Source organism: Phyllobates terribilis, unplaced genomic scaffold (assembly GCF_046119375.1).
Source record: "Phyllobates terribilis strain yellow unplaced genomic scaffold, ASM4611937v1 Scaffold_7__3_contigs__length_470593459, whole genome shotgun sequence".
NCBI lineage: Eukaryota > Metazoa > Chordata > Amphibia > Anura > Dendrobatidae > Phyllobates > Phyllobates terribilis.
In genome coordinates, this window is record NW_027362767.1 from 282,528,632 (window position 1) to 282,553,795 (window position 25,164).

A 25,164-nucleotide genomic window follows, 5' to 3' on the forward strand; every position below is an offset into this window, starting at 1 on the left:
TTTCCAAGCGATTTTAGCATCACTTGAAAAGTGCTTGACAACTTGGTCACACTATATAAATCCATGCAACCGGCATGGATTTATGTTGTGTGACCAAGTTACGATGCTGCAAATGCAACATCAATAGTAAAAAAAAAAACAAACGTAAAAATGTTGAAAAATAAAAAAACTCACTTTCCGAAGGCCCTCTGTCTCCACTACGGTGCATCCGATGTCTTCGGCGGCTCGTGGTGCTCTAAAAAGGACCTTCCATTATGTCATTTAGTCATGTGACAGGCCACGCGGCCACCGACATCAGCGGTCACGTGACCTGTCGCATGGCTAAATGACGTCATGGAAGGTCCCTTTACATCACCGCGAGCAGCCGAAGAGCCAGCAGCGCTGCTGGGAACAGGCATATGTTGTTGTGTTTTTTTTTTTTTTTTTTTTTTTTTTTTTAATTCCTTTTCAACTACAGGTACTATGTTACCCAGGTCTGGAGGAGAGTACCGGTACCATCCGCGCATTGAATCACATAATATTTGCATGTATACGTGTAATCATGCGGATGATATGCGGTCCAATGCAAGTCAATGGCGGCGAATTTCTAGGCGATTCCGCAAAATAATTGGTTGTGCTGCAGATTTTTCCGCAGTGATAATCCGCAGCGGAAATTTCCGCAGCATGTGCACAGCACATGCAAATTATCATAGGGAAACGTGGCAGACAACTTAACAAGCGGTTTTAATGCATTTTCGCGGCGGAAATGTGGCCGCAAAAACGCATTAAATCCGCATCTTGGGAACGCAGCCTGAAAGGAAATCTGTCACCAGGTTTTTGCTACCTCATCTGAGAGCAGCAGGACGTAGGCAGAGACCCTGAATCCAACGAGGTATCACTTTGTGTCAAAACTGCTGCACCCTTTGAACTATCAGAGCTTTTAGATTTAGCAATACAGCAGAGCTGAGGAAGCTAAGCCCGCCCACACTAGGCTCTCCATATACAATGTCTATAGACAGTGAGGTTCCTATCACAGGAGGGGGAGTGTCAGACTAGCTTGCATGAGCTACTGTGTCCCAGCAATGATAAGCTCCTAGTGCTAAAACAATCATTGCAGGCAAACAATAGCACGCAGCTTGATAAGAGAGGCATTGCTGAAATCTGTGTTTTAACCCCTACAGCATGCTGTCTTCAGATTACATAGCAAAAAACTGCTGACAGATTCCCTTTAACCCCTTAAGCCCCGCGGGTGGTTTGCACGTTAATGACCGGGCCAATTTTTACAATTCTGACCACTGTCACTTTATGAGGTAATTACTCTGGAACGCTTCAACGGATCCCCCTGATTCTGAGATTGTTTTATTCATGACATATTGTACTTCATGATTGTGGAAAAATTTCTTCGATATCACTTGCGTTTATTTGTGAAAAAAACGGAAATTTGGCGAAAATTTTGCAATTTTCAAAATTTGAATTTTTAAGCCCTGAAATCAGAGCGATATGTCACACAAAAGAGTTAATAAGTAACATTTCCCACATGTCTACTTTACATCAGCACAATTTTGGAACCAAAATTTTTTTTTGTTAGGGAGCTATAAGGGTTAAAAGTTGACCAGCGATTTCTCATTTTTCCAACAAAATTTACAAAAACATTTTTTTAGGGACCACATCACATTTGAAGTCACTTTGAGAGGTCTTTATGACAGAAAATACCCAAAAGTGACACCATTCTAAAAACTGCACCCCTCAAGGTGCTCAAAACCACATTCAAGAACTTTATTAACCCTTCAGGTGCTTCACAGGAATTTTTTGAATGTGGAAGAAAAAAATGAACATTTAACTTTTTTCACAAAAATGTTACTTTAGACCCAATTTTTTTTATTTTCACAGGGGTAACAAGAAAAAATGGACCCCAAAATTTGTTGTGCAATTTCCCCTGGGCACGCAGATACCCAATATTTGGGGAAAAAACACTGTTTGGGCGCACGGCAGGGCTCGGAAGGGAAGGAGCGCCATTTGACTTTTTGATTGTAAAATTTGCTTGAATAATTAGCGGACGCCATGTTGTGTTTGGAGAGCCCATGTGTGCCCAAACTTTGGAGCTCCCCCACAAGTGACCCCATTTTGGAAACTAGACCCCCCAAGGCACCTTTCTAGATGCATAGTGAGCACTTGGAACCCCCAGGTGCTTCACAAATTGATTCGTAACAATGAAAAAGTGAAAAAAAAAACACTTTTTCATTTTTATGAATCAATTTGTGAAGCACCTGAGGGTTCCAAGTGCTCACTATGCATCTAGATAGGTGCCTTGGGTGGTCTAGTTTCCAAAATGGGGTCACTTGTGGGGGAGCTCCAATATTTGGGCACACAGGGACTCTCTAAATGCAACATGGTGTCCTCTAACAAATTTAACGGAAAATCGGCTCAAATTGTTAGCGACACCATGTTGCGTTTGGAGAGCCGCTGTGTGCCCAAACATTGGAGCTCCCCCACAAGTGACCCCATTTTGGAAACTAGACCCCCCAAGGCACCTATCTAGATGCATTGTGAGCACTTGGAACCCTCAGGTGCTTCACAAATTGATTTATAAAAATGAAAAAGTGTTTTTTTTTTTCACTTTTTCATTGTTACGAATCAATTTGTGAAGCACCTGGGGGTTCCAAGTGCTCACTATGCATCTAGATAGGTGCCTTGGGGGGTCTAGTTTCCAAATTGGGGTCACTTGTGGGGTAGCTCCAATGTTTGGGCACACAGGGTCTCTTCAAATGCAACATGGTATCCGCTAACAATTTGAGCCGACAATTTGTTAGCGGATACCATGTTGCATTTGAAGAGTCCCTGTGTGCCCAAACATTGGAGCTCCCCCACAAGTGACCCCATTTTGGAAACTAGACCCCCCAAGGCACCTATCTAGATGCATAATGAGCACTTGGAACCCCCAGGTGCTTCACAAATTGATTCGTAAAATTGAATAAGTGAAAAAAAAACACATTTTTATGGATCAATTTGTGAAGCACCTGGGGGTTCCAAGTGCTGACTATGCATCTAGATAGGTGCCTTGGGGGGTCTAGTTTCCAAAATGGGGTCACTTGTGGGGGAGCTCCAATGTTTAGACACACAGGATCTCTCCAAACGCGACATGGTTCCAATTTGTTAGAGGACACCATGTTGCGTTTCGAGAGCCCCTGTGTGTCTAAACATTGGAGCTCCCCCACAAGTGACCCCATTTTGGAAACTAGACCCCCCAGGGAACTTATATAGATGTGTGGTGAGCCCATTGAACCCCCAGGTGCCTCTCAGAAAATCATAATGTTGACTTGTGAAAATAAAAAAAAAAACATTTTTTCCACAAAAATGCAAAAAAAAATATTTTCACAAGGGTACTAGGAGAAATTGCACCCCATAAGTTGTTGTGCAATTTCTCCTGAGTACTCATATACCCCATGTGTTGGAAAAAAACTACTGTTTGGGCGCATGTAAGGGCTCGGAAGGGAAGGAGTGACGCTTTTGAACGCAGACTTTGATGGAATGGTCTGCAGGCGTCATGTCATGTTCTCAGAGCCCTTGATGTGCCTAAACAGTGAAATGCCTAACAAGTGCCCCCTTTTTGGTAGTGTTAGTTGATTTTTGAATTTTGTAATGTAGTGTTATACATCAGTTGTGTAGGACAATCTGACGAACACTACACAACTGATGTATGACAACCTGACGAACACTACGTCAGCTGTGCAGTGTTCGTCAGGTTGTTATACTTCAGAAATTAATTCAATAGTCCATCGAAGTATGGTACCTTTTGAAGCAGTCTTTCATACACAGGCCAGGTTTGTCAGGGCAGGTGTCACATTGATAAATGGTGTCCTTGCGTATTCCACTTTTATTACACACTCGGCACCTCTTTTGTGACTTTCCTTTTTTTCCGCTGTGAGGGATCTGCCCTGGGAAATGCTGGCCTGGTACAATTCTTGGTCCTTCAATTCCAGAAGTACTGGGGCCCTCTCTGTCACCGCTGCCAAATATCAGGGCCTTGATAACTGTTTCCTGAAACTGAAGGTACGACGCAGAAGTCTGGCCTGCACATTGTGACAGAAGGAAAGCATTGTGCATTGCCATCTGTACAATGTGCACGGCTAGCTTCTTGTACCACACTCTGGACTTTCTCAAAGCACTGTATGGCTGGAGGACTTGATCAGAGAGATCAACTCCCCCCATGTACTTGTTGTACCCCACTACACAGTCTGGTTTGACGACCTGTGTAGTGGAACCTCGTACAGTGCTGAGTGTGCTGCCATCACCATGTATGGTGGTCAAGAAAAGGACATCCCTTTTGTCCTTGTACTTGACCATCAACAGGTGGTCGCTACATTGGGCTCTGCTCTCACCCCTCTTGAGCAGCTGCCCAATTAGCGTCTTTGGGAGGCCTTTCTGAATTTTGCGGACAGTACCGCAGGCTGCGGTACGTCGCGCAGAGAGGGACTGGAAGAGCGGAATACTTGTATAAAAGTTATCCACGTAGAGGTGATAACCTTTATCAAGCAGTGGGTGCACCAAGTCCCACACAATTTTCCCACTCACTCCCAGAACAGGGGGGCATTCAGGGGGTTCAATCCGGGAGTCCTTCCCTTCATAAACTCTAAACTTGTGAGTGTATCCTGAGGTACTCTCACAAAGTTTATACAGCTTGATCCCGTACCTTGCCCTCTTACTGGGCAGGTACTGCCGGAATCCAAGCCGCCCCTTAAAAGAAATTAAGGACTCATCCACACAAATGTCCCTTTGGGGCACGTACACTTCACCAAACTTGTTGTTGAAGTGTTCGATGACCGGCCGAACTTTGAAAAGACGATCAAAGTTCGGGTCATCGCGTGCAGGACACCTTGCATTATCTTGGTAATGCAAGAACTTGTAGATGGCCTGAAAACGTGTCCGGGGCATGACCATTCGGAACACTGGAGTGTTATACAAAACGTCAACACTCCAGTATTGCCGAAGCTCGGGCTTCTTCAAGATCCCCATAAGAAGGACCAGGCCCCAAAACTTCATAATTTCTACTGCGTCTACAGGAGACCAGTTAGAAAATGATGAAGAGGGGTTTTGTTCTAAAAATTGATGAGCATATAAATTAGTTTGGCCCACCATGAGGTTTATAAAATCCTCAGAGAAAAAGACTTTGAAAAAGTCTATTTCTGTGAGGCCGGTGGTGTCAAACTTGATTCCTGATTCCGCTACGAAATCAGGAATCAGCGGCTCATAATTTTCGGGGGGCGAAGTCCATATAGGCTCAGTAGTGGGGGGCGCTGGAACATCTCTCCTGCGACGACGGCGGGGCGGGCCAGCAGAACCTGAGGAAGAGGAGGAAGAAGAGAAGGAGGAAGACGACGAGGAGTCGGAAAAACAAAGAAATGTGGGATCCTCACCCTCACTGTCAGTGTCGGAGGCAAGAATAGCGTATGCCTCCTCCGCTGAATAATGAGTTTGGGATGAGCTGGACATTGTTTGTTATGTATGTGCTGCGTGTGTGTCAATTCTTTGAGAGTGTGTGTGTGTCAGTACTTTATTTAGAGTGTGTGGAAAAAGGAAATACTGTATGTGGTGCAAACAGCGAGCACGAGTGTGGATTGGTGAACTATGCCACCGATCAATACTCGGCGGCTGCTGGATGTGCGCACAAATGTGTGGGGAGTGGGAAGAGGGGAATTGGGTTGGATGAGGGGAGATCAGATTACTTAACAAAGTCCTCTCTGTTCTTTCAGGACCGGGAGCCCGTAGCAGGAGCCCGGCGCTGGTGACCGGGAGCCCGGAGCAGGAGACCGAGAGCCCGGAGCAGGAGACCGGGAGCCCGGAGCAGGAGACCGGGAGCCCGGAGCAGGAGACCGGCGCTGGTGACCGGGAGCCCGGAGCAGGAGACCGGGGGCCCGGAGCAGGAGACCGGCGCTGGTGACCGGGGGCCCGGAGCAGGAGACCGGCGCTGGTGACCGGGAGCCCGGAGCAGGAGACCGGCGCTGGTGACCGGGAGCCCGGAGCAGGAGACCGGGGGCCCGGAGCAGGAGACCGGGGGCCCGGAGCAGGAAGACGGGAGCTCGGAGCAGGAGACCAGGAGCACGGAGCAGGAGACTGGTGCTGGAGCTGGAGATCAGAAGCAAAAGAATTAACAGGGACACTGGGGTGAGGCGGATTGGGATGGGAAGGGGGGTAAAAAGACAGGGGAGTGGGAAGAGGGGTAAAAAGACAGGAGAGGGGGATTGGGGTGGATGAGGGGAGATCAGAGATGGACTTACCAAAGGGTCAGCAGGACTGGAACAGAAGACCCGGTGCAGGAGACCAGGAGCCCGGTGCAGGAGACCAGGAGCCCGGTGCAGGAGACCAGGAGCCCGGTGCAGGAGACCAGGAGCCCGGTGCAGGAGACCAGGAGCCCGGTGCAGGAGACCAGGAGCCCGGTGCAGGAGACCAGGAGCCCGGTGCAGGAGACCAGGAGCCCGGTGCAGGAGACCAGGAGCCCGGTGCAGGAGACCAGGAGCCCGGTGCAGGAGACCAGGAGCCCGGTGCAGGAGACCAGGAGCCCGGTGCAGGAGACCAGGAGCCCGGTGCAGGAGACCAGGAGCCCGGTGCAGGAGACCGGTACTGGAGCTGGAGATCATAAGCAAAAGAATTAACAGGGACACTGGGGTGGGAAGGGGGGTTAAAAGACAGGGGAGTGGGAAGAGGAGTAAAAAGACAGGGGAGTGGGAAAAGGGGGAAGAGGGGGATTGGGGTGGATGAGGGGAGATCAGAGATGGACTTACCAAAGGGTCAGCAGGACTGGAACAGAAGACCCAGAGCAGGAGACCAGGAACCTGGAGCAGGAGACCAGGAACCTGGAGCAGGAGACCAGGGGCCCGGTGCAGGAGACCAGGGGCCCGGTGCAGGAGACCAGGGGCCCGGTGCAGGAGACCAGGAGCCCGGTGCAGGAGACCAGGAGCCCGGTGCAGGAGACCAGGAGCCCGGTGCAGGAGACCAGGAGCCCGGTGCAGGAGACCAGGAGCCCGGTGCAGGAGACCAGGAGCCCGGTGCAGGAGACCAGGAGCCCGGTGCAGGAGACCAGGAGCCCGGTGCAGGAGACCAGGAGCCCGGTGCAGGAGACCAGGAGCCCGGTGCAGGAGACCAGGAGCCCGGTGCAGGAGACCAGGAGCCCGGTGCAGGAGACCAGGAGCCCGGTGCAGGAGACCGGTACTGGAGCTGGAGAACAGAAGCAAAAGAATTAACAGGGACACTGGGGTGGGAAGAGGGGTAAAAAGACAGGGGAGTGGGAAGAGGGGGATTGGGGTGGATGAGGGGAGATCAGAGATGGACTTACCAAAGGGTCAGCAGGACTGGAACAGAAGACCCGGAGCAGGAGACCAGGAACCCGGAGCAGGAGACCAGGAACCCGGAGCAGGAGACCAGGAGCCCGGAGCAGGAGACCAGGAGCCCGGTGCAGGAGACCAGGAGCCCGGTGCAGGAGACCAGGAGCCCGGTGCAGGAGACCAGGAGCCCGGTGCAGGAGACCAGGAGCCCGGTGCAGGAGACCAGGAGCCCGGTGCAGGAGACCAGGAGCCCGGTGCAGGAGACCAGGAGCCCGGTGCAGGAGACCAGGAGCCCGGTGCAGGAGACCAGGAGCCCGGTGCAGGAGACCAGGAGCCCGGTGCAGGAGACCAGGAGCCCGGTGCAGGAGACCGGTACTGGAGCTGGAGATCATAAGCAAAAGAATTAACAGGGACACTGGGGTGGGAAGGGGGGTTAAAAGACAGGGGAGTGGGAAGAGGAGTAAAAAGACAGGGGAGTGGGAAAAGGGGGAAGAGGGGGATTGGGGTGGATGAGGGGAGATCAGAGATGGACTTACCAAAGGGTCAGCAGGACTGGAACAGAAGACCCAGAGCAGGAGACCAGGAACCTGGAGCAGGAGACCAGGAACCTGGAGCAGGAGACCAGGAGCCCGGAGCAGGAGACCAGGGGCCCGGAGCAGGAGACCAGGGGCCCGGTGCAGGAGACCAGGGGCCCGGTGCAGGAGACCAGGGGCCCGGTGCAGGAGACCAGGGGCCCGGTGCAGGAGACCAGGGGCCCGGTGCAGGAGACCAGGGGCCCGGTGCAGGAGACCAGGGGCCCGGTGCAGGAGCCCGGTGCAGGAGCCCAGGAGCCCGGTGCAGGAGACCAGGAGCCCGGTGCAGGAGACCAGGAGCCCGGTGCAGGAGACCAGGAGCCCGGTGCAGGAGACCAGGAGCCCGGTGCAGGAGACCAGGAGCCCGGTGCAGGAGACCGGTACTGGAGCTGGAGAACAGAAGCAAAAGAATTAACAGGGACACTGGGGTGGGAAGAGGGGTAAAAAGACAGGGGAGTGGGAAGAGGGGGATTGGGGTGGATGAGGGGAGATCAGAGATGGACTTACCAAAGGGTCAGCAGGACTGGAACAGAAGACCCAGAGCAGGAGACCAGGAACCCGGAGCAGGAGACCAGGAACCCGGAGCAGGAGACCAGGAACCCGGAGCAGGAGACCAGGAACCCGGAGCAGGAGACCAGGAACCCGGAGCAGGAGACCAGGAGCCCGGCGCTGGTGACCAGGAGCCCGGCGCTGGTGACCAGGAGCCCGGCGCTGGTGACCAGGAGCCCGGCGCTGGTGACCGGGAGTGGAGCTGGAGACTCGGACCAGAGCTGGAGACCGCTGCAGGACGCAGAAAAAAAAGGTAAGGGGGGGTAAAAAGAGGGGGGAGGGGGGATTGGGGTGGATGAGGGGAGAACAGACTTACCAAAGTCTTCTCTGCAGGATCAGCAGCAGGCTCTGGAGCAGGAACCACAGCAGGTCAGGAGCAGAAGATCCAGGAGCTGGAGCAGAAGATCCAGGACGCTGGAACAGAAGATCCAGGAGCAGCGGCAGCAGCAGCGACTGGAACAGTGAGAATATTCTGTGGCACTACAAGGCCCAGCACAGACACATCAGATGTGATCGCTCTGTAGAAATCCTCACCAAATGTGAGGGTCTGCAGGGCGGTCACAGGGTGATGATGGGGTGGTGACAGGTGGAGGTAATCTGATTGGAGCAATCATTGATGACATCGATCGCTCCAATCAGAGTACCTGAATACAGGTGACCAGGCGGTCACAGGGAGGTGTCACCCCTCTGTGACCCCCTGTGGTGCATGTTGTGCCCCAGCCATCTGATTGGTGACACTGATTGCACCAATCAGACATGGCTGGAGCAGAGCACGCACCACAGGGGGTCACAGAGGGGTGACACCTCCCTGTGACCGCCTGGTCACCTGTATTCAGGTACTCTGATTGGAGCGATCGATGTCATCATTGATCGCTCCAATCACAGCAGTCTGGGGGCTTGAGTCACATTACAGGGGGTCATGGGGCGGTGACAGGCAGGTCACAAGCCGGTCACCGCCCCATGACCGCGCGGTCGCGCTACGATTGGTGCGATCGATGTGATCGGCGATCGCACCGATCATAGCAGTCCGGGGCCAGGGCTGGGGTGTCCTAGCAACAGTCTAGGATCGGTGCTCATAGGAGAACCGATCCTAGGCTGCAGATCACTGTTTCCGGCAATCACATTGCCGGAAACAGTGAGAAATGCTGTGATTGGCTGTTCAGATTTGAACAGCCAATCACAGCGATCGCTGGTGCGGGGGGGCGGCGACAGCCCCCGGGATGATGACGCCATCTACCAGGAGGTAGGATGGCACCGTAACTTTAATGCTGTCACCGCGACTTAAGTCGCGGTGCCGCATTAAAGATATGACGTACTAATACGGGTCTGGCTCTTAAGTCCCAGGGCCCAGACGCGTATTAGTACGTCAGATGTTATTAAGGGGTTAAGCTTCCATAAGAGCCCATCAGCACCTCAAGGTCATGTTGTGTTAAAGAGAATCTGTCAGCAGGATTTTTCTATGTAATCTGAGGACAGCATGAGGTAGGGGTTAAAACGCTGAACTATCAGGCACGTAGGCAATCATCTGACTCTGCCCCCTCCTGTGATAAGCAGCTCACTGTCTATAGACAATGTACATACATAGCCTGGTGGGAGCGGGGTTAGCTTCCTCAGCTCTGCTGTATTGCTAAATCTAAAAGCTCTGATTGTGTAAGAACGGCTGCACCCAATAATCTAAGTGATACATCGTTGGATTCAGGGTCTCTTTGCTTGCAATACACTGCTCTCAGATGGGGTAGAAAAAACCTTTAACCCCTTTCCGTCCAGGTCAGTAATAGTACGTAGCTGGATTAAGAGTAGCCAGGGCCCCGGGCAGTTTAGAAGGTCTGCCCCCCCCCAGGTACCCGATGTATCACGTGACATGTCACATGATCCCCTTTGATAGATCATGTGATAGGTCATGTGAGCCACACACAGATGTTCTGATCACATCTATAGACAGAGAATGACGAAAAAAATTTCCTTTATGTACAGCGCTATACATAACATAACGCTATATATAATAGAGCAGGGGTGGGAGATTAATTTTCCCAAGGGGCCACATGAGAGACCGTGACTGTTGTGGAGGCCGAATCAATAGGCTGAAATTAATTCTGCTTAATATCAACAAAATAATAAAAAAAATTATATTAATTGTATGACTTGATATTGATCAGAATTAAGTATGCTGACATCCCTCTAGATACAGTATGAGCCCCCGCATAGCTCCCTAGATACAGTATGAGCCCCCGCATAGCTCCCTAGATACAGTATGAGCCCCCGCATTGCTCCCTAGATACAGTATGAGCCCCAGCATAGCACTGTTCACACAGTATGAGCCCACACACAACCCCCTACATACAGTATGAGCCCACACACTGCCACCTACGTACAGTATGAGCTCCTACATAGCCCCTAGATACAGTATAAGCCCCCACATAGCCCTCTAGATACAATATGAGCCCCTACATAGCCTCCCAGATACAGTATGAGCCCCCACATAGCCCCTTTATATACAGTATGAGCTCCCACATAACTCCCTATGTATGAGCTCACACATAGCCTCCTATATACAGAATGAGCCCCCACATAGCTCCCTAGATACAGTATGAGCCCCAGCGTAGCCCTGTACATATAGTATGTGCCCACACACTGCCACCTACATACAGTATGAGCCCCTACATGGCTATATGAGCCTGAATATAGCCTCCTATATACAGTATGAGCCTGCACATAGGTCCCTATATACAGTTTGAGCCCTCATATAGCCTATGTACAATAAGAGCCTGCACATAGCTCCCTATATACAATATGAACCTGCACATACGTCCCTATATACAGTATGAGCCCTCGCATAGCTCCCTATATACAGTTTGAGCCCTCATATAGCTCCCTATATAGAGTATGAGCCCGCGCAGAGCAGCCTATGTAGAGTATGAGCCCGCGCAGAGCAGCCTATGTAGGGTATGAGCCCGCGCAGAGCAGCCTATGTAGGGTATGAGCCCGCGCAGAGCAGCCTATGTAGGGTATGAGCCCGCGCAGAGCAGCCTATGTAGGGTATGAGCCCGCGCAGAGCAGCCTATGTAGGGTATGAGCCCGCGCAGAGCAGCCTATGTAGGGTATGAGCCCGCGCAGAGCAGCCTATGTAGGGTATGAGCCCGCGCAGAGCAGCCTATGTAGGGTATGAGCCCGCGCAGAGCAGCCTATGTAGGGTATGAGCCCGCGCAGAGCAGCCTATGTAGGGTATGAGCCCGCGCAGAGCAGCCTATGTAGGGTATGAGCCCGCGCAGAGCTCCCTTCTCTGATCGACTGTCCGTTCCACAGCAAGCTCAGATAACGGTCGAATCCCACTCTGGGGGCGGCAAAATGTTACTGCCTGTGAGACACCTCTGACCACCACATGAGGTGGCCCGAAGGCACCCCATGACGGCTGTACCCAGGTCACATGCCCCTCCTCTTCTCCTAGGTACGGCCCTGTACAGTCTATATGAGAATACATGACTGCTATCTATAATATAATCGGAGATGTGTCCGTCTATTCGAAGCCTTTATAGATTATGCACGCAATGTGCCTGCGCAGTCTGGCCAGAGACTGAAGAACACTTCAGATGTTATATGTGAGAGGGAGAAGGACGAGGATAAAGGATTGTGATGCCGGAGATCACGGGGTGCCGAAGCGCTGACCGTATACTATCTTCGGTGCCATTAGGACACATACCTTGATCTCTGGCGAGGTTGAAGAAGTGTGGCGTCGTAGTTCATGCATGCGCAGGTGCGAACTCCTGCGCCACACTCCCAGCCAGTTCGAGGATGCGCTGCAAGGGAGAGGGGAAAAGGCGAGTAGGAGTGTTTTTGTTTTTTTGTATGGATGGAAGAACAGCAGAGCAGGCAGGATGGGGAACCATATACCAGGATGGGGGAGTATATACCAGCAGGGCTGTGGAGTCTGAGTCTGAGAGTAGGTGCCCATTTTAGTGGAGTCGGTATAAAATGGACCGACTCCTAAAATATATAATAAATTGCGTAGAGTAGTTCAATGCAGTTTGTGGGGAATATTTTTTTCATAAGAATTTGGGAAAGTTATGAAATGTCCTATAAATGTCTGTCCTATTCCTGATCTAAGGGTCTAGACTTTTAGCTGAGATGAATCTGTGCTACAGTAAATTTATCACTTACACATGAGCCGAGTATGAGGGAGTCGGAGTCGTGGAGTCGGCGGTTTGGCTTACCGACTCCACAGCCCTTTATACCAGGATGGGGGAGCATATCCCAGGATGAGGGGGACTGGGAGCATGTACCAGAATGGGGAACTAAGATGGTGGAGCATATACCATGATGGGGAGAGAACATATACCAGGATGGGGGAGCATTCGTTTTTAGTAATGGGGTCTGGCCCGGCGCCGGTTCAGTCATTACTTTAAGTATACAGAGCAACCGCTGTAATCCTGGCCCTGACTGACAGCCGGCCTCAATGTAGAGCCAGTGTCAGTCAGGGCCGGGGGCTCGGTTACAGTGGACGCTCTGTATACTCAGAGCGGTGACCTAACCGGCACTGGCCCCATGACTGAAACCGAATACTGGCAAGGAGAATAAAGTTAATTTTCTCCTCACTGCACTCAACTGCTGGGAAGTATAATAACACTTTTAACCTGCAGGTTAATAGCGTTATTTCTGATGAAAGGATCCCTTTAATTTTGTAGCACAATACTTCAATGAAATGGTGCCGGAGTCAGTGCATGCGCATACCACGCTATCCGGCGCCATTTTATTGAAGACACTGTATATGAGAATCCGCATACACAGTGTCTTAAAAAAAAAATGGCGCCAGAAATGTACCACTAAAAATGCTCGTGACCCACAGGTTCAATGGCTAGTATGATATACTGTGATACAGACATTAGACGTTATATACTATACACATTGTTATATCCCATCTGATGTCTGTACCACAGTATACCATACACTAATCTGTATACTGGATGTGACATTTTGTACAGGGATATACACGGTACTGATCAGACCTGGACCTGCACACAGGACCTCACATATTATATATGGAGCTGTATGGTATGTGATGTCCTGTAGGTTCAGGGTTGATCAGTCAGTGCAGGATCCTCTATGCTGATGTCTGTGGTCTCTGCTGGGGCTCAGTGTGATTTATTGCAGGACTCTGAATTTTCCTGCAGATCTGGTGATGCTGGAGCCGATGACTTGGCACTGACAGCGCGACCTGATCTGCAGCAGAGGTCAGACTCCGGCAATAAGTCATACAGAGCCCCAGCAGAGCGGCCGCTGAACTGACACTATGGAATCTTATGCAAACTCATCAGGAGGGGAGCAGCCCCCTCCTTACTCCAGACATCTTCCCCAGACCTCCTATTTACTGCCATCCACTGAGGTCTGCTGCACCATCTCCTCTCCAGCAGGATGATGCAGCTCCAGGTGCTGCTGTGTGATGTCATTCCTGGAGACGCAGCACACAGCATGCAGGGGGCGTGTCTGCCTCCCTGTGATGTGGCCGCCCGGCCAGCGTCACATACAGTGCGGTCCCACTGCCAAACCTGCCCCTGCCTTCGCACAAAACATTATAATGAGGGCAATCTGGCCATGGGCCCCTCGGAGACTCGCGCCCCGAGCGGTAGCCCAGATTGCCCTCATTATAATCCGCCTATGAGCTGCACCCTGGACTTATGGACCAGCTACGTACTATTACGCGTGTGGCAATCACGCCCACACACAAGCGGTGCGGGGCGATCACCGCCGGGTGTCAGCTGATTGTCACAGCTGACACCCGGTGCTATGTGCAGGGAGCTGTCCCGCACTGCTCCCAGCACATTAACCCCGCAATGCTGCAGCAAGGGGGGAGGTAAGCGCGATACTCCTCTCCCGGCCTCCAGCGAGGTCTGCGGCGGCTTCCGGATGTTGTCATGATGACCCGATGTCATCAGGACAACATCCGAGTCACTAGGAGGCAGGAAATTACTTTGGTCATGCTCAGTGCATGAAAAAAAAAATAAACCAATAAAAGTACACATATTTGGTATCGCCGTGTCCGGAACGACCTGACCTAGAAAACTATCCCACTAGTTAACCCCTTTACTGAACACGGTAAAAAAAATAAATAAAAAAACTAAGCTTTATCATACCGCCAAACAAAAAATGGAATAACACGCGATCAAAAAGACGAATGTAAATAAAAATGGTACCGCTGAAAACGTCATCTTGTACCGCAAAAAACAAGCCACCATACAGCTCCATCATTAAAAAATTAAAAAGTTATAGCTCTTTTTTTTCTAGAAAATAGTTTTTATTGTGCAAAAAAGCACCAAAACATAAAAAAAAATATAAATGCGGTACCGCTGTAAACATACTGACCCGAAGAATAAAGAAAAAAAAAATCCGGAATTGCTGTTTTTAGTTTATTCTGCCTCCAAAAATCGGAATAGAAAGCGATCAAAAAATGTCACATGCCCGAAAATGGTACCAATAAAAACGTCAACTTGTCCCGCAAAAAACAAGCCATGACATGACACTGTCGGCCAAAATATGTAAAAAATTATAGCTCTCAAAATAAAATATGGTGATGCAAAAACTAGTCTTTGCAAAAAAAAAAAGCGTCTTTTAGAGTGTGACAGCTGTCAATCATAAAAACTCAATATAAATCTGGTATCTCTGTAGTCGCACCGACCCAAAGAATAAAGTCGTCTAATCACTTATACCACACGAGGAACGGCGTAAAAAAATAAACGCTAGGGTTAGGGTTGGGATATTTTCAAAAGTAAAGAAAAAAAAAAATGATGATATGGCGACCAGTGTTGAGCGCAAGTGCTCGCTACTTGAGTTTGCATCTGGTGCTCGGGTATGCTCCGAGTATCGCGGGTGTTCGAGTGACATGCTTGAGTCTCTGCCCCATATGCTTTGCGGCCAAAAAAAAACGTTGCTGGGATTGCCTGCCATGCACGAGCGATCCCCTCCCATGTTTTTTTTTTTGGGTGTCTAACAACCGTGAAACATGCGGGGCGGGGACTCGAACATGTCCCTCGAGCACCCGTGATACATGGTGCATACAGTACAGACCAAAAGTTTGGACACACCTTCTCATTTAAAGATTTTTCTGTATTTTCTTGACTATGAAAATTGTACATTCACACTGAAGGCATCAAAACTATGAATTAACACATGTGGAATTATATACTTAACAAAAAAGTGTGAAACAACTGAAAATATGTCTTATATTCTAGGTTCTTCAAAGTAGCCACCTTTTGCTTTGATGACTGCTTTGCACACTCTTGGCATTCTCTTGATGAGCTTCAAGAGGTAGTCACTGGAAAGGGTCTTCCAACAATCTTGAGGGAGTTCCCAGAGATGCTTAGCACTTGTTGGCCCTTTTGGAAGGTGTGTCCAAACTTTTGGTCTGTACTGTACCTGAGTACCCGATGCAAACTCAAGTAGCGAGCACTTGCACTCAAGACTAATGACAACTTATTCAATATGATAACCTAATGTTATCAAATTCTGTTGTACATCTGGGTTCAAAATGTACACTATACCCCTTGATAAAATCCTTGAGGGGTCTAGTTCCAAAATGCAGTCAGTTGTGGGGGGTTTCCACTATTTAGGCACATCAGGGGCTCTACAAGCGCGACATGGCGCCCGCTCTCGATTCCTGCCAATTTTGCGTTCAAAAAGTCACACAGTGCTCCTTCCCTGCTGAACCCTGCCGTGCGCCCAAACAGTGTATTTTCCCCACATTATGGCTTGGTATCGGCTTACTCAGGAGAGATTGCACAACAAGTTGCATGGGGCAATTTCTCCTATTACCTTTATGAAAATGCAAAATTGGGGGCTGAAAAACATTTTTGTGGGAAAAATATGAAAATTTTATTTTCACAGCTCCATGTTATAAACTTCTGTAAAGCAACTGGGGGTTCAAGGTGCTCACCACACATCTAGATAAGTACCCTGGGGGTCTAGTTTCCAAAATGGTATCAGTTGTAGTGGGTTTCCACTGTTTAGGCACATCAGGGGCTCTCTAAATGCAACATGGCTTCCGCTAATTATTCAAGCAAATTTTACATTCAAAAAGTCAAATGGCGCTCCTTCCCTTCCGAGCCCTGCCGTGCTCCCAAACAGTGTTTTTTCCCCACGTATGGGGGTATCTGTGTCCTCAGGGAAAATTGCACAACAAATTTTGGAGTCCATTTTTTCCTGATACCCTTGCAAAAATAAAAAATTGGGGTCTAAAATAACATTTTTGTGAAAAAAGTTAAATGTTCATTTTTTTCTTCCCCATTCCAAAAATTCCTGTGAAGCACCTGAAGGGTTAATAAACTTCTTGAATGTGGTTTTGAGCACCTTGAGGGGTGCAGTTTTTAAAATGGTGTCACTTCTGGGTATTTTCTGTCATAAAGGCCTCTCAAAGTGACTTCAAATGTGATGTGGTCCCTAAAATGTTTTTGTAAATTTTGTAAAAATGAGAAATCACTGGTTAACTTTTAACCCTTATAGCTCCCTAATAAATAAAAAAATGTTGATTCCAAAATTGTGCTGATGTAAAGTAAACATGTGGGAAATGTTATTTATTAAGTATTTTGTGTGATATATCTCTCTGATTTAAGGGCATAAAAATTCAAATTTTGAAAATTGCAAAATTTTCAGAATTTTCGCCAAATTTCCAATTTTTACACAAATAAACGCAAGTGATATCGAAGAAATTTTACCACGATCATGAAGTACAATATGTCACGAAAAAACAATCTCAGAATCAGGGGGATCCGTTGAAGCTTTTCAGAGTAATTACCTCATAAAGTGACAGTGGTCAGAATTGTAAAAATTGGCCTGGTTATTAACTTGCTAACCATTGTCGGGGGTAAAGGGGTTAAGCTATCTCTCTATCTAACCAATTAGGTGCTGTGGTCCTATTATTCATTGCATCTAAAGCTTAAGTGGCCAGAAACAGAATTTGCTTTGACCCCAGACATTGCAGCAGAATGTCAACCTTGCTACCTTTCGCCAGTCATGTAAATGTACACTTGGTGCTGAATGTGGTTCACTAACTACCTCTAACCTTATAGCACAAAGTGACCTCCATCTCAGGAGCTGATCTCTCCTCCCCACATGGGGTATATGCCAGCTGCGTTATCTGTTTCGTACAGCAGCGTCTGGAGCTGTTCTTCGATTGCTGTTAACCGTTTAGATGCTGCTGTCAGTCTTTGTAAGCAGCATCTAAATGGAGCGGATTCCATTGCCCCTCTTGCAACTCACCAATGAGTTACCATGGCAGCCAGTGACCTGCTGCAGGCCCCCCTTCACTGTCATCTTGGTCCTCCTTTCAAGCAGAGCCACATGCTGCTTTTCATAGAAGGCTGCATTTTTCACTATATACTGCCATTCAGTAGTCTAGCAGTATATAGTGTAAGCAATCAGACATTCACAAGTTCAAGTCCTCTGAGGGGACTAAACAATGAAAAACATTTTTAAGAAAGTTTTTAAAAATTATAAACCTTTGAATCTCCCTTCACCTTATTAAAATAAAGAAATTGAAAATATTTGGTATCCCCCACATCCATAAAAGTCCAGTCTGTCAAAATATACAATTAACCCATTCAGTGAAAACTGTAAAAAGAAAAAAAATGAAACTCCAGAATTTGCGGTTTTTGGCTTACCATACCTCCCTAAAAACAAAAATGCAATAAACGATCAAAATGTTGTATATACCCTAAATTGAAGTCAATAAAATCTTTAGCTCGCCACATGAAACGTAAGCCATCCATCCCTGGAAAAATAATATTTTTGGTTTGTGACGCCAAATCCTCATACGGGTATTCGAGAGAAAAATAGAAAAAAGTTCCGCTCCTTGGAAGAAGCGGAGGGAAAAATGCAAACCTAAAATTAAAAATTGGCTGTGGAGATGAACGGTAGACGTTTTACACACCTGCTTCAGTAAATGCTTGGATTTCCCATTAAAGGGGTCGTCCAGATTTCTAGTATTGGTGCCCTTTCTTCTTGGCAATGGACAATGACAATGGACAGCAATTGGAGCTGAAAACAGCTGATCGGTGGTGTTGCTGGGGGTTGGACCCCACCGATCTGATATTTAGTACCTATTCTTAGAATAGGTAATTAATATTTATCATTTCTGGACAACCCCTTTAAGTAAAATCGCTTGCCAAGTTTTTCTTCGATCTCTGGGCTTGGGGAGGAAGGCAGACCTCCTATACCGTTCCCGCACCCTCTGCCCATCTGATGTTGGTCGCTCTGTGTTGGGACACTGTTGGTTCCTGCAGTCTTCTCAGAGTCACGTTAGCTGCGCCATTTTATCTGCCCTTGGTGCGTTCCCTGGAAATAGACGTATTTTTGAGTTGAGATCAACACATTTCTTTGCGTTTCATCGCAGAATGAAGTCTTGTGAGCTGGGGTCTTCGGGCGGGCGGCGCTCGTTGTGCAGTAATGTAATTGGATTTGAGTCCTTGTGTGCCGGGACCGCTGCCTGCTGTGCTGCAGTAATTATTTAATTTGTGACCCTGCTCAGAGCCGCGCCGATAAGGATTCTCAGCTTAAATGTTCTGTTCATTACAGACCTTCTAATGACCAGAACCCCATTACTGCTGCCTGCGGTAAGCGGGAAATAATGATGCCTGGTATGCCCTGGAGAACTGTAAAAGTATAACCTTCTCCGAGTCCTTGAAGCCTTTCGGTGTGCGCTTTCACAAATCACTGCGCAGATTGCGGGACCCCACAAGTGGCACTGTCCTGTAAGCAGCCGGGAATGTCCTGATTATACATGGCACAACCAACTGTAGGTGAAGGGAATGATGTGCAGACGTTCTGTAAGATGGGTCGCATGATTGCTTCTAGCTAAGGATCTGGCTCACGAGACTCAAGTCTTGGGAAGATGGGGTCCTACTAGTGAATGCTTTCCTCTTCTTTTTGCACTTGTCTTTGCATGTTCAAATTTCGCCCGTGTTAAAGGGGTATCCTAGTCTACATAAGGTCACACTGGAATAGGTGACAATTGTTAGATCATTTTGGGGCCCAGGTTAGGGACCCCCAACTAAGCAGGACATATTTCCCACCTTCCTTGGCTCCAAGACCAAGTCACTGGGTAATGCTGTCTCCTTATTTTGTCAGTGCCATAGATTTATACCGGAGGGGCACACCAGCTGCTCTGTTCTTGTGGACAGAGGAAAGCAGGGGGCACAAATCCGGCAGTGGGTCCCAGAATGATCTCTTCTCGCCTACCCAGTGGACGGGTGTTCTGCCACTTGCAGCAACCTCACTCTTGAGACCCTCTATCTGATATATCAGTGTTACTGTGTCTTATATATTTATTTGCTTCTGCTCCTCGCTTTCAGATTGCCAGCTGGAAAAACTTCCCATGAGACCTCGGGACAGAGCGAGAGTTATCGATGCAGCAAAGCACGCTCACAAGTTCTGTAACACAGAGGAGGAGGAGGCGGTGTATCTGCGCAGGTATCTCCCCCGGGGCTCGTTTTCTGTTTTGCCTTCATTTGCCCCGTTACAGATAAGTTCTATTGCCGACCATGTCGATTTTTATTGTTATACCTTTATGTGTCCTCTGTGAATTTCTTGTGTCTCAGAGCAGAAATCGGCTTATAATCTTTCCATATCTTACTGCGGCATGACAGGTGTGCCGGCGGAGGAGTGATTTCTGCCAGACATTAGGGCCTGTGTATCAAGCGGTACACGTCAGACGCATGACTTATCAGGAACATTGTACCTGACGCAGGCACGTTATCTCGCAACACTTCTTATTTCTTTATTTATTCATTCACAATATTCTCTGCAATTTGCTAATAGATGGGAAAATAAAAATATCACTGCTCCTGTAACTAGTTCATGGCCGGGGCAAAAAGAAAAGTTCGGAGCTGGAAAAAAATCCCAAATCAGGTGATACTAACCTACCATCACCCACCTGGATCCAGCAGAGGCACCGACACCGGGTCTGCACCGACACCGGGTCTGCACCGACACCGGAATAGGAGACCTCACTGTTCCACCAGCAGCAGACTGCTGAAGAATGTGATGTGCTGCTCAAGTCACTGCTGCAGCCAATCACAGGCTGCAGTGCTCCTGCTGCTGGATCCAGATGGTTATCAGTTGGTGAGCATCCCTTACTTTATTTTTTACAGTTCCAAGTACCCAGGAACCTTTACTTTTTGTCTGGACAAAGCATTTAAAGGGAATCTGCCACCAGGTTTTTGCCACCTCATCTAAGAGCAGCCTGATGTACAGATAGAAATCCTGATTCCAGCAATGTGTCACTTACTGGGCTGCTTGTTGCAGTTTTTATAAAATCAGTGTTTTATCAGCAGGAGATTCTCACTAGAGGATTATTAATCCTGCTGCTATCGGGGGCTGCTACTAGATGCTGAGAACAGGCCACTCCCCTGACACGCCCTTCACCTCGTGCTGCACACTTGGAGCCATTATTACGGGGCTGGTGTGACAGGAGCTGCTTCTCACTGCACTGCTCACCCCTCATTACATTACAGGGACATTACAGCATGTGCAGCTTCCCGCTGTTATCAGCCAGTCTAATAGCTGTTTCCCTGCAGAGTACAGGGGAGTGACCACGCCTCCTGCTGTTATCAGGCTGGCTGTTCTTTACAAAGGGGAGCAGCACTTAGTGTATGATGTAATGACCCAGACGGGAGGGGGGGAGCATTGAGGAGCAGATCCTGTCACATGGAATTAAAAGGGTTAAAAATATCATGTAACTGCTTTTTAGTGTATGAGCGCAGGAACAGTACAAACATTTTTTATGTCCCTGGAGAACCCCTTTTAAAGGGGTTCTCCCACGAACAAAAGTTAATTTTAAACAATACATCTTGGAATAATAATGACTTCCACAATTGGATGTGTTTAAATAAAATGTTCCTGTGCTGAGATAATCTTATAAATGTGCCCCTGCTGTGTACTGTGTAATGGCTGTGTCTGACCATACAGGAACATGGTCTGATCATACCACATCTCCTGGGCAGGGGAGGAAGCAAAAGAGCATACAGATATTACAGCATGGGATTGCAAATAATTCTTTCTGTGAGGTAAAACATTTCCCTGTCTGTTTTTAAATGAGGTTTTATCTCACAGGAAGAATCAGCTGTGATCCCCTGCTGTAATGTCTGTATAGTCTTTTCCTTCCTCCCCTGCCCAGGAGCTGTGGTATGATCAGACCATGTTCCTGTACAGTCAGACACAGCCATTACACAGTACACAGCAGGGGCACATTTATAAGATTATCTCAGCACAGGAACATTTTATTTAAACACATCCAATTGTGAAGCTTATTATTATTCCAAGATCTATTGATTAAAATTAACTTTTGTTTGTGGGAAAACCCCTTTAAGGCTATGTGCCCACCATGCAGAAATACTGCAGATTTTTTCTGCATCTCCCTAGCAGGAAAAATGTATGTGGATTTTACATGCGTTTTTCTCGCCATGTAAGGTAGAAGCATTTGTCAAGCGTTTTTGCATGCATTTCTGCATGCGGGTTATCAAGCGCTTTTCCAAGCGATTTTAGCATCACTTGGAAAAGTGCTTGACAACTTGGTCACACTATATAAATCCATGCAAACGGCATATATAGTGTGACCAAGTAATAGTTAAAAAAGAATAAAAATGGTAAAAAAAAAAAAGCACATTATACTCGCCTTCTGATGGCCCACGGTCTTCTCTCTGGTGCGTCCGGTCTCTTGTATGGCTTGCAGTGGTGTAAAAGGACCTTCCATGACGTCATTTAGTCATGTGACAGGTCACGCGACCGCTGACGTCTGTGGTCGCGTGACCTGTCATATGACTAAATGACGTCCTGGAAGGTTCTTTTACCCACCATAGAGGAGACCGGGGGCCATCAGAAGGTGAGTATAATGACCCGGGTACCATCCGCACATTAAATCGCTTAATATCCGCATGTGCACATGTAGTCATGCGGATATTAAGTGATTCCATGCAAGTCATTGGCGGCAATTACGCTGCGTGTCCGCAAAATTAATGGACATGCTGTGGATTTTTCCGCAATGATAATCCTCAGCGGAAATTTCCGCAGCATGTGCACAGCACATGTGGATTATCATTGGGGACCATGGGGCACATATTACCAAGGGTTTTGTGAGCGTTTTCGCTGCGGAAATTCCGCGGCAAAAAACGCTTGAAAAACGCATAGTGGGCACACAGCCTAAGGCCAGGACAGGGGAGGTGTGAATCTGGCCTTAATAATGTTTGGCACCCCTTGTGGGTAGCTGTAAGTTCCCCATGATAGTCACTGTCCTGCCTTTCTCTCTCCTCTTCTTGTAGGACCTATGCTCCTGCACTTTCTCAGTTACGCTCCCTTTTTCCAATATCCTAGGAATACACTTATTTATATAGATATATCATCACACTGTAGCTCCTCTGTTTATCGGGGTCTTAATGATATTTTGTTGTTTCTCATCTTTCCTGTCCCAGGTCTTGGGAGGTAGCCTGGTGACTATAGCGTGGATATACACTGTGTGCAGAATTATTAGGCAAATGTGTATTTTGATCACATGATACTTTTTATACATGTTGTCCTACTCCAAGCTGCAGAGGCTTGAGAGCCAACTACCAATTAAGTAAATCTGGTGATGTGCATCTCTGTAATGAGGACTGGTGTTGACTAATGACATCAACACCCTATATAAGGTGTGCTTAATTATTAGACAACTTCCTTTCCTTTGGCAAAATGGGTCAGAAGAGAGATTTGACGGGCTCTGAAAAGTCCAAAATTGTGAGATGTCTTGGAGAGGGATGCAGCAGTCTTGAAATTTCCAAACTTTTGAAGCGTGATCACCGAACAAGCAAACGTTTCATGGCAAATAGCCAACAGGGTCGCAAGAAGCGTGTTGGCCAAAAAAGGCGCAAAATAACTTCCCATGAATTGAGGAAAATCAAGCGTCAAGATGCCATTCGCCACCAATTTTACTATATTTCTGAGCTGCAACGTTACTGGAGTATCAAAAAGCACAAGGTGTGCGATACTCAGGGACATGGCCAAGGTAAGGAAGGCTGAAAAACCACCACCTCTGAACAAGAAACATAAGATAAAACGTCAAGAATGGGCCAAGAAATATCTTAAGACTGATTTTTCAAAGGTTTTATGGACTGATGAAATGAGCGTGACTCCAGATGAATGGGCCAGAGGCTGGATCAATAAAGGGCAGAGAGCTCCACTCCGACTCAGATGCCAGCAAGGTGGAGGTGGGGTACTGGTATGGACTGGTATCATCAAAGATGAACTTGTGGGACCTTTTCGGGTTGAGGATTGAGTGAAGCTCAACTCCCAGACCTACTGCCAGTTTCTGGAAGACAACTTCTTGAAGCAGTGGTACAGGAAGAAGTCGGTATGGTTCAAGAAAAACATGATTTTCATGCAGGACAATGCTCCATCACATGCATCCAACTGCTCCACAGCATGGCTGGCCAGTAAAGGTCTAAAAGAAGAAAAAATAATGGCATGGCCCCCTTGTTCACCTGATCTGAACCCCATAGAGAAGCTGTGGTCCATCATAAAATGTGAGATCTACAGGGAGGGAAAACAGTACACCTCTCGGAACAGTGTCTGGGAGGCTGTGGTGGCTGCTGCACGCAATCTTGATCAAAAACAGATCAAGCAACTGACAGAATCTATGGATGGAAGGCTGTTGAGTGTCATCATAAAGAAAGGTGGCTATATTGATCACTAATTTTTTTGGTTTTTGTTTTTGCATGTCAGAAATGTTTATTTCTAAATTTTGTGCACTGATATTGGTTTACCTGGTGAAAATAAACAAGTGAGATGGGATTATATTTGGTTTTTATTAAGTTGTCTAATAATTCGGCACAGTAATAGTTACCTGCACATACAGATATCCTCCTAAGATAGCCAAATCTAAAAAAAAAAAAAACCACTCCAACTTCCAAAAATATTAAGCTTGGATATTTATGAGTCTTTTCGGTTGATTGAGAACATAGTTGTTGATCAATAATAAAAATAATCCTTTAAAATACAACTTGCCTAATAATTCTGCACACAGTGTATATGTTCACGAGGGACATGTGTGAATGAGCAGTGTACTAATTCCTGTTAGTCGCAGCGGGCGGTATAATTGAGCCGCTCTTCCTCGGCAATGTGCATCCCCCCGTCATTTATTTTTCAGCTGATTGACCTTGATTACTAAAGACCATTTCCTTTCTGCTTCAAATGGACACAAATCAGTAAGAATCTTTTTTTTTTTTTTTTTTTTTTTTTTTAAAACCCTTCTGGTACAATTTGTACTGTAGATATGGGCTTTATTAAGAGAGAGGTTCTTAACCTTTCTTGGCTAAACTCCAGTTATGGGAATCAGCCTCATGATACACCGTATATTCTGAATAATGTATGTGAATTTATTAGCATTGTTCTAGCTCTGTGGGCTAATCTGCCATTTTGCTGAAAACTATACTGCATATTGCTGTGTTTTTTGCCGCATTGTGGCCCGACCATGCTGCTTCCTCACCACATGCTTTTTCACACTGCCTGGGTTCCCTCTTTACCACCTTTTGAGGTGCCCTTTTTTGTTGCCTTTTTTTTTAAATAGTTTAGTTGCTGAACAATTATTTAACCCCTTCACGATATTTGGCATGCCTATTCGTCATGGTCTTAAGTGGTTCCCAACCATGATGTACAGTTGCGTCATGGCAATCATGCAGCTACCATGTCCAAAGGCATGGTGATCACATGAAAGTGCGTGCTGTTTTTTTACAGCA

General features: G+C 47.6%; 1 protein-coding gene across 1 annotated transcript in view; it reads left to right on the forward strand.

Moving 5' to 3' along the window:
• The window catches only part of STEEP1 (STING1 ER exit protein 1), a 57,263-nt gene that overhangs the window by 9,326 nt on the left and 22,773 nt on the right, over positions 1-25,164 (forward strand). The window contains exon 2 of the mRNA XM_073637872.1: positions 19,753-19,870. Coding sequence (XP_073493973.1) covers positions 19,753-19,870 — 118 coding nt within the window. The remainder of the gene's footprint in view (positions 1-19,752; positions 19,871-25,164) is intronic.